We start from the raw sequence: 14029 nt of genomic DNA, 5'->3' as shown, positions 1-14029 counted from the left end.
GAACTCACCTAAGATTACTTTATGATCTTCGATCTTTAAAAAAATAAAGAGATAATTATAAAGTTTAGAGAGAATAAAAAACTTAAAAAAAAGTTTAGATAAATAATATAAGATAATAAAAATATTTATAAAAACTATATTTATATTTTAAACTTTAATTATTAAAATAATCGATTTTTATCATTTTATATTCACTGTGAATTCTAAAATATAACTTTATAGTTTCTTACACTTAGCCATCTTTAAATAAAAGTGAAAAACGAGAATAAATATGGTTTCTTAGTGAATAATATGTAATTACAATGTACATTGAAATAATTTTGTGTTACTTTTTCAAAAAAATCCTTTGAAATTATTATAAAAAATTTGGTAAAAAAATCACAAGCAATATTTCATATATCTGTTCCTACTAAAAAAGAAAGTCTCACTGAATTTTTCAATAGATTTGTTCTCCGAATAAATATATATTTCTGGATTGAAAGTGCTTCCTTTGGATTACTATCTTTAATTTAGTGATAGGTGTGACATCCCAATTATATACGTCATGCATATAATAAAGACGTCATCATGCATAATATAGAAAAGCAGTCAAGAGTTAATTAAGAATTACAGTCATCCTTAGAATAGTGCGAAATTTCCGACTAGAGTATTAGAATTTCTCCCTAGAAATTAGGGAAAATTTAAAACTTTAAAATACACAAAAGTTCTTCGGACATAATACGAAGTCATGGAATAAGAACGAGCAATTCTAAGCTGCAGCACTGCCGTCTCCATCAAGAGTTGTTTCCAAAGTATCCTCCCCGCCATTTGCTCCCATCCAAGTGGATGATCATCGCCAAAGAAACATACACAAGCAATACAAACAAGCAAGGGTGAGCTAGATATAAAAAGCATGTTATACAACTTCACACGACATGCAAAATTCATCCAAACATGGTAAACTGACATCACAAAACTTGTTACTTTATACCCCGACTTGTTGCTTTATAGACCGACTCGTCCGGACTAGAATGATTACCGAGCTATGGCGGGTCTTGCACTCGTGGTGGCTTTATGAAACTTGGGCACTACCGCCCTGGCACTACCGCCTTGTGAAACTTGGGCACTACCGCCCGGTGGAACTTTGGGCACTACCGCCCGGCCACAGTCACGAGGTTAATCTGTTATCACTCACCTTGGATCATGTGGAAGCACCCAAGACTAGGACCTCCTGCTACTCCTCACCACATGGTTCAATCCTCTCTACATGAGAAGAAAGACCATTGGAGTTTCAGGATGACCCCCAAAACTGAGCTACCATGTAATCATTCTATACAACCCCAAAACACCACCATGTATCATCTCCTTGAGGATCATGGAATTACGTCCACTACCATGTATCCTCTCCTTGAGAATCATGGAATTACGTCCACCACCATGTATCCTCTCCTTGAGAATCATGGAATTACGTCCACCACCATGTATCCTCTCCTTGAGAATCATGGAATTACGTCCATAAATAATATTGTTACTTTGAACCTTGACCCCGGTTATGAATAATCAAATATCACCATATTATCACAGCAAATCCAACATGTCTCATACATTCACATATTTTCACATAAATCACGTCACAACATATATTCCAAACATTGGTACACATAATTCAACCCAAGAGCAAAGGAACTTAGAACCCATCACTATTTGCAGACCATTAGATGGACGAACACTATTCGTCGAGCGTTATATGCCGAACGCCACTATGCCAATTGGACGGATGCTAAGAGATTCAATACAATCAGGCCGAACGCTAAAACCGAGCATCATATTAGATTGAACACCATTCGACCGAACGCTAAAACCGAACATCTCACTTGATTAAACACTATTCGGCCGAACGCTATAACCGATCACCTTGAGCACCATTCGACCGAACACTAAAACCGAACACCTCACTGGATTGAATACTATTTGTCTGAACGCTAATACACCGAACTCCATATTATACCGAATACTATTCGGTCGAACGTTAAGATTGATCACTTAGGCTCGACATTAAACACCAAACGCTATTTGACCGGATACCATTAGGTCGAACACCAAAAGAACGAACGCCAAGATCAAGCACTTAGACTTAACGCTAAGACAGCGAACACTACCAGATCAAATCTCATTAAGATTGAACGCTACCTTTTGACGAGCACTACCTGAGAACGAACGTTCTCTATAAACAAACACTAACAGAATAATCCTCCTCAAGACCGAACGCTTACAATCTAACCCTCAGAATACATGTTCCAAGTCGAACGCTATAAATTAATAATCACATAATAAGACCGAACGCTCAAGATCCCAAACTTAAGACTATCGAATTAAGATCGGACACTCAAGATTGTTATCCGAAAACACCAAATTAAGAAGGAACGCTTATACTCACTAATACACCAAAACCGAACGTATAAAAATTCAAACCTTAGAATCCAAATTCACACCGCACGCTCACAAGCTAAACCTGAGAATATCTCATCAAAACCGAACGCTTACAATTACTAATACAGAACCAAGACCGAACGCTAAAGATCACTCTCTTAGAATACCAATTTAAAGACGAACGCCTACGATTACTATTTCACGAAGACCGAAAGCTTAAGATTGAAACCTATCAATTTAAGACCGAACGCTCAGGATCACCAACTGAGACTACCAAATTAAAACCGAACGTCATCATCACTAATACATCAAAACTGACCGTTTAAGATCCAAACCTAAGAATATCAGATTAATACCGAACGCTCATGATTGAAATCCAAGAATAACACATGAACACCGAACACTCAGGACTGAAACCTCAGAATACCAATTTAAGACCGAACACTCAAGATTGAAACCTAAAATACCAAATTGATAATGAACGCTCACAATCATTAATCTACCAAGACCGAACGCTCGAGATTTCATCATGAGAATACTAAATTAAGGACGAACATCTAAAATCACTAATTCACTATGAGGTTGAATACCGCTGGGACGAACGTCTAATATATTACTAACTTTTACCCAAGGACGAACGCTAACGCTCGTTACATGAGAATACAAAACCGAACGCTCATATTATTTTGGTCGACCACTAATTGGTCGAGCCATTTGGACGAACGTGCGTTCTGCAGAATTCTGCAGAATCGCACCAGATTTTCCAGAAATCCAGAAACCCCATTTTTCATCCCCTTCTTCCCAGATTTGCATCAAACACAGTATATATCAACAATCAAACAAAAAGATCTAACTCCCCTTACCTCTTGAAGACTTCCTTAACAACTATTGAATCTATCTCCCCCAAGACTTGCACTACCAAGGCCTCCTTGCAGCTCCAGAAGATCTCCACTTCACCTCTCCCAGATCTTGCAGCAAAGCTTTCCACTCCTCCAGAAATTCAGAACCCAGCACCCCCTTGAATCCATGGGTCTTACCTTTAAGAGGAAAACTTTGCACTCTCAGCCACTCCTTTCCATTCTTAGTGTCAAGCACACTAATTGATGGAGATGATGGTGTTTCTTGGTGGCTGGACACTTCAAAGTGGGAAGACCCACCACCCACGAGCTGCTGCCGCCATTCATTTGCTGGACGTGGAGCCCTCTCCTCTTTCTGAACGTGCAGCCGCCCCCTTCCCATCTCCTTTTCTTTAAAAAGAATATAAGGAACGTGCGGTTCCTTACATTCTCCCCAACAACAAAAATTTTTGTCCTCGAAAATTAGGCTTATCAAAACAAGTGGGGGTAAGTTTCTCTCATCTCGTCCTCTAACTCCCAGGTAGAGTCACCCGTTCCACTGTTCCAGATAACTTTGACAAGTCTGACAGTTCTTCCTCTAAGTTGTTTGTTTTGACTCTCCTCAATCCTTATTGGTTGCACTTCAATTGACCAATCTTCTCTGACCTGCACATCGTCAACTTCAAGCACATGAGACGGATCAGACATGTATTTTCTCAATTGAGATACATGGAACATTGGATGCAAGTTTGCTAAATGAGGTGACATGGCTATCTCATAAGCTATTGGTCCTATACGTCGTAGGATCTGGTAAGGACCAAGATATCTAGGAGATAGTTTCCTAGAACGAATGACTCTTCCTACACCGGTAGTAGGAGTCACTCGGAGGAACACATGATCCCTAATTACAAATTCTAACGGCTTGCGCCTCCGATCAGCATAGGACTTCTGCCTATTCTGATATGCCCGCATCCTCTCTTGTATAAGCTTCACCTTCTCTGTAGTCTGCTGAACTATCTCTGGTCCCGTCAAAACTGCTTCTCCATCCTGAAACCAACAAAGAGGTGTTCTGCAGCGTATCCCATATAACGCTTCAAACGGTGCCATGCCGATACTAGCCATGTAACTGTTGTTGTAAGTGAACTCAACCAGTGGCAATATCTCATCCCACACCCCTAGGTTATCCAAAATGCAAGTCCTCAACAAATCTTCAAGCGATTGGATCGTCCGCTCAGACTGTCCATCCGTTTGAGGATGATAAGCCGAGCTCATCTGTAGTATGCTCTCCATCTCACTCAGAAGGGTTTGCCAAAACCTGGATGTGAACCTCGGGTCCCTATCTGATACAATACTCGAAGGCACCCCATGTAACCTCACTATCTCCTTAACATAAATTTGCGCCAACTTTGCCATAGACATTCTCAAATCAATTGCCAAGAAGTGGGCACTTTTGGTCAATCGGTCCACTATTACCCATATTGCATCATGTCTTCGGACAGTGTGTGGCAAATGGGTAACAAAGTCCATAGCGATGCTATCCCATTTCCACTCTGGAATCTCTAATGGTTGCAACAAACCTCCTGGTCTCTAATGCTCTATCTTAGTCTTCTGACACGTTAAACAAGAGGTAACAAACTGAGCTACATCTCTCTTCATACCGGACCACCAAATAGACTCCTTGAGGTCCTGATACATTTTAGTCATGCCAGGATGCATGCTAAAACGACTTTTATGACCCTCCTCAAGGATTGACCTCTTCATTTCTGAATTGCTAGGGATATAGACTCTGCCTTTGAACCTTAAGATATCATCAGCCCCCAAGGCAAAATCTTTTCCTTGTTCAGTCCCAATCAAACTGGAGGACGTTTGGAGCTCAACATCCTTCGACTGTTCTTCTTTAATACGCTTCAACAAGTCATTGGACACCACCAAATTATTGCATCTGATGCTGTCAGCTTCAAATTCTACCTGCAACCTCGAATCATTTAGAGAATATTTGCATAATGAACTTTCATACCAAATTACTTCAAAGTTTGACATTTAAATTAATAATGTAGTAAATATATTTTTACTTTCACCTTTTAGTTGGTAAGTATTAAAGCTAATTATCTTTTGGTAAGTATTAAATATCAGTTAACCGTTTATGACTGACAAGATACATACCATATACAATTTAATATTTAATACTTAATTTTAAATTATTAAATAGATATATATAATTCTATAAGAGTTAATTGATAATATGTTTAATGTTTTCGTGTATTATTTGCAATTACAATTTTAGTCAACAGTAAATAAGTTGTTTAAATAGTTTTCATTATTTCCTTAGGGACAATTTTTTATAAACTCGTTTAAATTTGATGTCAGTAATAAATTATAACATTTTGTGTTAGTCAATGAACTTGTGTGGTCGTGTTTTCGTTTAGAATTGTTTTCCTAAACTTTTATTGTTAAATTAAATCTTAAAAATCTAGAGTAAGTATTAATAATTAAAAATACATTGCATCACGATACAGTTATCATTGAAAACAAATATAATTTGTGTCTAAAATGATACTAAAAGGCAGGATTATATAAAAAATTATTAACCTTTTAATATAAGAAGAGACCATGTGTAAAATATAACAAGTATAATTAAATGGGACACACAAAGTTGTCATTTACCATGAGAAAAATCACCAGTGAATGGGCTCGTATTATTAATTATGAAAAGGATACTCTAAAATTACATCTCAAAATTATAAGACATTGTTTATACATCTCAAAAGCACATAACGTTTACTGGGTGACTCAATTAATTAAGTCAATAGTTTTAAAAAAATAAAAACAAAAATTATTATTTGATTTAAAAATAATTAGTAAATCAGTTTAAATTGAAAGAGAAATGTATTTATTGGATACAAAATTTATATTTGAAAAAAAATATTATAAATTTTATTTAATAATGTAAGACAAATCATCACATGTTCAAAAACATTAGCTTGTCAACATGATTAAATTTTGTGATTGAGAAAAAAAGAATTTGTTCAAATTATCAAATTGGTATTCTCTACTTAATACTGAAATTATCAATTTTCAATGTAAGAGTGCATACTAACTTTCTCAAATTATCAAATTCTAAAGTCCTTAATTCAACACCAATTCAATCAATTACAAACAACACAATCATTTAATACAAACGAATTTTGAATGTGTTTAAAAATCAATATTAGCAATTCAACTAATTTCATGCAATATAAACATGCAAACTCATATTCTCAACTTTAAAACAAGGTAATTAACCTTTCTCACATGAAAGATGATAAAAAAGTTATAGAAACTTAAAACAATTTCAAATGCACAAGAAACCTTATCTATTCCTTTGAACAACAACAAAAATAAGTAAGGCACACTGATTAGTAGAGAGTCTTATAGAAGACTTAAACCTCATATGCAAACTAAATCTAGTTCATATACATAGAAAAATATATAGACCAATAAAAAATGACAAAAATCAACTTACTCTATTGCACAAACTAATTAAATACATACGAAGAACTCATCTAAGAAGAACTCATCTAAGAAGAACTCACCTAAGATTACTTTATGATCTTCGATCTTTAAAAAAATAAAGAGATAATTATAAAGTTTAGAGAGAATAAAAAACTTAAAAAAAAGTTTAGATAAATAATATAAAATAATAAAAATATTTATAAAAACTATATTTATATTTTAAACTTTAATTATTAAAATAATCGATTTTTATCATTTTATATTCACTTGTGAATTCTAAAATATAACTTTATAGTTTCTTACACTTAGCCATCTTTAAATAAAAGTGAAAAACGAGAATAAATATGGTTTCTTAGTGAATAATATGTAATTACAATGTACATTGAAATAATTTTGTGTTACTTTTTCAAAAAAATCCTTTGAAATTATTATAAAAATTTTGGTAAAAAAATCACAAGCAATATTTCATATATCTTTTCCTACTAAAAAAGAAAGTCTCATTGGATTTTTTAATAGATTTGTTCTCCGAATAAATATATATTTCTGGATTGAAAGTGCTTCCTTTGGATTACTATCTTTAATTTAGTGATAGGTCTTCTGGATAACAACAAATTAAAAAGAATTGCATAATTAAGTTTTATTTGTTTAATTTTTTTAATATTTTTAATTGAATATCTATTAAAAAAATAATTAATAATTGTCCACTGTTATTCTTACAAAAATATTTAATAATTGTCCAATGTAATTGTTACATTTGGTTATCATTGCTTGTATGTTTATATATAGAATCATAAAATTAAGTTTTAAGTTTAAGTCAACATTTGTAACTGGCTTCGTATAAAAAGTTTAATTCTTTCGAGGCATAAAATTTTATATTTTTGGAGTTATTCCTGTTTAATTTTATTGTCAGTGAAATAATACGAGCATAATAATACAAATAAATATCTGAAATTTTAATTACTTTTGTAAAGATAATATTATTTTGTTTTTTAAAATTAAATATTAAAACAAAAATAATTAGAATACATAAAACATGTGGTTTGATAAACATAGAATTCATTTCCTTATTAAACAGTTTGTAATAGTATGTTTAATAATAAAAAAAATAAAATGATGACGTCTTGTCAATTAATTGTAATAATTTAATTTAGAAATATAAAAAATGTAGATACTTACAACAATTTTTTTAATAAAAAATTAATTAAAACTAAAATTTAGCTATATTATATTTTTTTATGTAAAAACATATCAAAATGGTGTTGAAAGATAATAATAATAAAGACAACAATGTCACTTCACTCTTCTACAAAGGCAAACCAATTTAAACAATATAAAAATTCTGGACACAATACAATCAAATTAAAAATATCTAAATATATGAAGAATTAAAATTTGATTAAGCCAAAATAATAACAATGATATACATCTATTTTCCAGTTAATTTTGCTTGTGCTTGTGATTTTCCTTAGAAGGAGAGTGGACCTGATCAAACGATTATTAGGTTTAAGAGAGAATGAATGAAAAGTAAAAAGGGAAAGTGGAAAACTATAGAAATCCGTGGAAAGAACAAAGAACACAAAAGGTTGGTTCAACATAATTTCCCGCACAACACGCGTTCGTTCCATTGGGAGCTCTGTTTCATCATCATCATCTCACTGCTTCTGATTCTGAATTCAACCACTCTCATGGGTATCTCATGGAGTAGCAGAAGAAGAAACAATTACATCCAAAACACACCGCCTCCACTCCCACCTCCCCTTTACTATTACCGTCCCCAATTCAACCACCCTCCTCCTCCGCTGCCACCGCAGGGCTACTTTCAACCTTCCACAACCACTTACTCCCCCCACAACAACAACAACTATGCTGCTCCCCCTCCCTTGGTTCCACCGCCACAGACGCCACAGCCGCCACCGCCGCCGCAGACTCATTCCATCTCCTTCTATCACCCCAACCAGAGTGCCTATACCAACTACGCCAATTCCGCGCCCAATCGCCATCACTACCCACCTTCATACCACTCTCAGCCTACCCTGTGGCCGGCCGCCACTCGCGCCTCTGCCTCCACTCCTCCACCCTATGTCGATCACCAGACTGCGAAGAAGATACGAAACTATGTTAACGTCCACAAAGACACCCTGCGCCTCGAGGTTGACCAGGAAAACCCCGATCATCATCTCATTTCCTTCGTTTTCGATGCTGTCTACGATGGCAGGTAAGGCTTTTCACTCTTCTTTCCGAACTCTCTGAAAATTGGATTTGTTTCATCGTTAATTAAGTTTTGCTGCGCTGTCTTTGTGGATCTTTTTGTTTACAATTCATGTATGAGTTGATATTGCACGATAACTTCAGGAGGATGCCGATTGAATACTTACTATAGTGGTACCGTGTCTTTATTTATTTTTAAAATCAGAATAGAAATTGTAATTAATTGTCCTGAAATTAGAAGAAAGAAACTTGTAATATTCCTATAATCAGGAGTGGCGATCTTGTGGTGTTGCAGTGTCCGGGTGTGATGATAGAAGAGCAGTAGATTAGTGGAGAGTTTGTCTTTCACAGCAAATTGTGTCCAAGCCCAATGGTTGCCCATTTCATGGTTCTAGTGCCTGATGTCTCACTATCCTTGAGAAACCCCGCAAAGTATCTTTTGTTTGACTAGGCCTCACAATTTGTGGCCCTTAATTAAGTCATTTATTCTATGTCTTTTAATGAGGCTGTGCTCAGATTTAACTCTAGTCTTAATGCCTTGAGTACAGGTAGGAGTTTCTTGTTATTGTCTTTAACGTGCCAAAAATATGTTGGACAAATTTTTAACCTGAATGAAGTTTGCAACAGTTTCAACGTGGTTTTCTAAGCAAGAACTCCAATTGGTGTTCCAGTTTGAGTAATTTCAAAATTTTGAATCACATTGGAAGACTTAGAGAGTAACCAATTGGTAGGAAATTTCACCTGGACAACAGCTTTTCCTTCCTGCATGTGTTCATGGGTTAAATTTATGATTTCTTTGATACTTTTAATGTCTAATTATTTGAAATGAATTTTGTAAGATGCGAAAATTTAAAGATTGACTGAGTACTGCATAATACTGCACATTTTATGAAATATTTTAACTTTTCTAATTCTCTGCTCCTTATTATTGTGATTGGTAGCATTACTGTCTCCTACTTTGCCAAAGAAGAAGAAAAATGTAGGTTTGTTCCATTATTTCCTGATGCATTTCAGCCAGTCACAATACCCTTTCAGAAAGGAGCCGGCCAGACATTTTCCCAGCCTTCGGGAACAGGAATTGACCTAGGCTTCTTTGAGTTGGATGATCTTTCAAAGTCCTCACCTGGAGAAGATGTGTTTCCTCTAGTAATATGTGCCGAAACAAGTTTGAAAACACCCTCGGAAGATGAAACTCCGGGTGATTCTGTTGTAGATACATCACCTCACATGCAAATAACTCAAGGTGTCTTGGAGAAAAGTAATGGTGCTGGTTCTTTCCATATAAAAGTGGTAAGGCAGATTTTGTGGATTGATGGTGTTAGATATGAGTTGAGAGAGTTATATGGAATAGCAAGCTCACCTGCAGCTGATTTTGACGACAATGATCCCGGGAAGGTGTGTGTCATATGCATCACTGAACCAAAGGATACAGCTGTCTTACCTTGTCGACATATGGTAAGATTTCATTTCAAATGTGCCTATATTTGGAGTAAATAATTTTAGAGGAAGAAATTAGGGTTCTAGCTTTAGTATTGGTTCATGCAAATACTAAAAGTTATGGTTCAAACAGATACATAGCCCTGGATAATAGCATTATTTGTATTTGCACGAGATCGCTTGTGGAAGTTAAGAGATCATGGGAATTATATTAGTCATGGTTCATTCGGATTTATAGGCCTAAAAGCGTAGGTAGTATTTGCATGAGATTGCTCGTGGAAAACCGAGCTCATTGTTAGTATTTCTAATAGGAACTAAATTGTTATATATATTAGTTTTATTGCAAAAGTTAAAATTTGATTTAGAAAGTTGGAAATTAATTAGCAACAAGAAGAAAGTTGAGCGACGTTCAATTCCAACTTTAAAAATCTTTATGATTTTTAATTTCTTTTATTTAATTGATTCTTCCCTAGCTATATAAATAGAGAGTCTTTCCCCCATTCCAAAACACACCTAAATCAGTCTTCTCTCTTTCTTTTTTTTCCTTTTCCTCTTCTAAAATTATTCTGGATTATTTTTATAATCCTTTGAGAGATCCTTGCTAGTTCTGAGGTCCTCAGAAATTCTGAGAAGTTCCTGTTGTATCCTTGGGAGCTTGCACAATACACTGTGGATAAGTCTTTAAGGACAGTGACTCTACACGTCTCAGGAAATACTGTTTTGTCAGCTATTTACAACAACTAATGGGTGTTTTGTGGTCCTCATTTTTTCAGTTTTTTTTTCTTCCTCTCCCGCCTTCCCATGTTTTTGTTATCAAGGCTGTGAGATGTTTTGTGATTGATCAAAATATCAGCACTTACACATATACTGTGGGTGAAATGACTACAGTGTTTTTGTTTCTTCCTTACTAGTAGCAGTAAATGTACTAATTTCTTGGGCAGTAAAATCCTTGCTGTTAGTAGCAATAGAACATCGTTCTAGTGTATTTTATTTTACATAATAACTTAGTTTGGACTACTTTTACTAACTGATGAACGTTTTCAATTGTCAAACCCTGTTTTTTCTTCATCAGCGTAGCATGATATCATTAGAGTTTAGAAACATATCGGTACAACTCACTAGTTATGAATTTAACTATATATTTATATTCTAATTAGTTGTGAATTTAACTATATATTTATATTCTAATTTAACACTTTGCAGCGCAGCCAAAATAACGTTTATTTAATAAGGGGTGCCCCAGCCTTTCTTCAGGATTAGCACCAACATATTTTTTTCACCCATGCCTGCATCATTTGTCAGAATGTATATTTTCGTATTGATTATTCTCATATGACTTCTGTTGTGTTTTTCCAGTGTATGTGCGGTGACTGTGCAAATAATTTGCGACTTCGATCCAATAATTGCCCTATATGCCGTCAGCCTATCGAGGAACTTATACAGATCCAAGTAAACAATGACAATCAATGAGATTTTTCTTCTGATGCCAAGTTGCAGGGTATTATCAATAAATTCCTTTTAAGAAATTCCCCCTTTTTTTCAAGTTTGCAGTAAGGTAGTATATATCAATTTCTTTCTTCTTTTTTTTTTAAATTTAGTCAATAATCTGTTTATAGTTATTGTGATGTGTTCATGGGAAAATTAGATCTTTCGTGATTGAAGGCGTCGTCCCGTGTCATCTATATTGTACAGGCGATCATTTTTCTGTAGTTTGTCTTGATGGTGTTTATTGTCTAGAGTTATCCATGAATAAGGGAGAAATGAGATAATACCTTGGTTGGTCCATTCTGAATCTTTGAAAGTTATTACATATTTAAACATGTATAGTGGATGTTTGAAACTTATTATTGCTGTGATTTATGTGATGTACCATATTTTGTTTTAATGGGGCCTAGAAGATACTAGGTGTTGGATGTTAAGTAGAATAAGATGGTTTTCAAATAATCACACAGAACAGAAAACCCAAATAGGATCTAGAAATCAATTATTCTCTCAAATGATAGATGAAGAATATCTTTACCTTCATAGTGAGCCTACTTGTAGGGTTTATTTTTTTCTTTAAGAAAAAAAAGAAGATAACAATTACCATTAGATATTGTTTATATTTGAAACTATAGTTATTTTGTAGATAGATATTTTAAAAATATGTTTATGTTATGATCTTGCTTCATTAAACCCTTTAAAACTTTTAATCCTATCAAATAACAATTATATTTAGAAACGGTTCTATTTTAATTCATTTATAATTTATTTTTCAATTATTTATTTGTCAATGTTTAAATAAGTCAGATGTCTCTTGAAACATTAAAACTTAAATGTTCTTCCTTATTAGCCTATGGCATATTGTGTCTGGATTTATGTTTAAAAGTTGCTAAATAGACTTTACAACATCCAAATGCATTAAAGAGAGAAGTGGTTTATTGAATTATTGATAATATCATTTTTATTTTATTTTTGTCAAACAAATTAATAAACATTGATCGAGTGGTTACATGTGTACAAGGATGAGATAAAGTTTGTATCCATTGGGTATAATGAGTATTATATATGTTTTCACTTTAAAAATAGAAATTAGTACAGTGAAACTTACATTGACGTTATATTTTAAAAAATAACAAACTAATAAGATAAATTTATATTATATAAGTGAATAAAAATTTTATTATATAAATTAATTTTGTAAAAATTAATTTAGATTTAAAGTTTATTTTTTAACATAATATTATAGTTATGAGTTTGAAATTATTTTAGCAATATTTGTTATTTATTGAAATTACCGTATATTATTAAATTATTTATTAATATGTAGTTCTAAATTTGAGATATATATACATATTGAAAATTTCATATATAAATTTCAACTGTTTTGTAGATTAAATTAAATTTACTACAATTTTTTAACAAATTTTAAAGTAATTATAATTATACATCTGCATCTTTAAATAATTTGATAAATTGGACACATTTAAAGATATGTAATTTTATGTCCATAATTAATTAACTTTCCACTATATTGTTTAACAAATGAAGATAATTTCTAGATAATTTTAACCAAGGCAATATTTCATAGATCTCTTGACTTGAGTATTCTACCAAACTAATGTTACAAAAATGACCAACAATTGATATTAAGTAAGCTTAAACATTGCATCAACTTACTTAAAGATGAAAAGTTAGGCTGGATCATTATCTTATCATCAATTTGAAGAGACAGGTTGATATTTCCAACCCTTTTAATATATTAACTCTTTTTATATATAAATAATAAATTGGTTTATTTTATTTTGAAATAAAATTGTTATAAATTTGAATTATATTGTTTGAAATAAGAAAATATAGTATTTGTAATTTAAATTATAAATACTAACTAAGTTTCAAACATTAGTTATAACTGAGCACGTAAAAATATCAATTATTTCTGGTATTTAATTAGAGACATGATTGATTTAAAAGAGTTAAAAGCCTACAAAAACATTAAAAATAATTAACGATTTTAATATATATATATATATATATATATATATATATATATATATATATATATATATATATATATATATATATATATATATATAATTAAAAGTTGAAAAATGTAACTTAAAAAAAGTTGGGTATTGAAAGGTTGATAAAAATGAAAAAAAAACAAG

At 32.9% G+C, this 14029-nt stretch overlaps 1 protein-coding gene across 1 annotated transcript; it reads left to right on the top strand.

Moving 5' to 3' along the window:
- Positions 1–8174: 8174 nt before the first annotated feature.
- Positions 8175–12167, top strand: LOC108342818 (probable E3 ubiquitin-protein ligase LUL4). The gene is made up of 3 exons (XM_017580641.2): positions 8175–8952; positions 9887–10400; positions 11739–12167. Exons 1-3 carry the CDS (start codon positions 8255–8257, stop codon positions 11850–11852), a joined length of 1326 nt encoding a protein of 441 aa, XP_017436130.1. The 5' UTR covers positions 8175–8254; the 3' UTR covers positions 11853–12167.
- The last annotated feature ends 1862 nt before the right edge of the window (positions 12168–14029 follow it).

The sequence above is a fragment of the Vigna angularis genome, chromosome 6 (genome assembly GCF_016808095.1).
Source record: "Vigna angularis cultivar LongXiaoDou No.4 chromosome 6, ASM1680809v1, whole genome shotgun sequence".
NCBI lineage: Eukaryota > Viridiplantae > Streptophyta > Magnoliopsida > Fabales > Fabaceae > Vigna > Vigna angularis.
This window is presented reverse-complemented; position numbering and strand designations above follow the sequence as displayed.

Excerpts from the sequence above, each read along its gene's own strand:
- LOC108342818 (XM_017580641.2), top strand. The coding sequence starts at position 8,255 with ATGAAAAGTAAAAAGGGAAAGTGGAAAACTATAGAAATCCGTGGAAAG. Across the intron at positions 8,953-9,886 it reads GATGCTGTCTACGATGGCAG|CATTACTGTCTCCTACTTTG; the intron begins GTAAGGCTTTTC and ends TGTGATTGGTAG. Across the intron at positions 10,401-11,738 it reads TCTTACCTTGTCGACATATG|TGTATGTGCGGTGACTGTGC; the intron begins GTAAGATTTCAT and ends GTGTTTTTCCAG.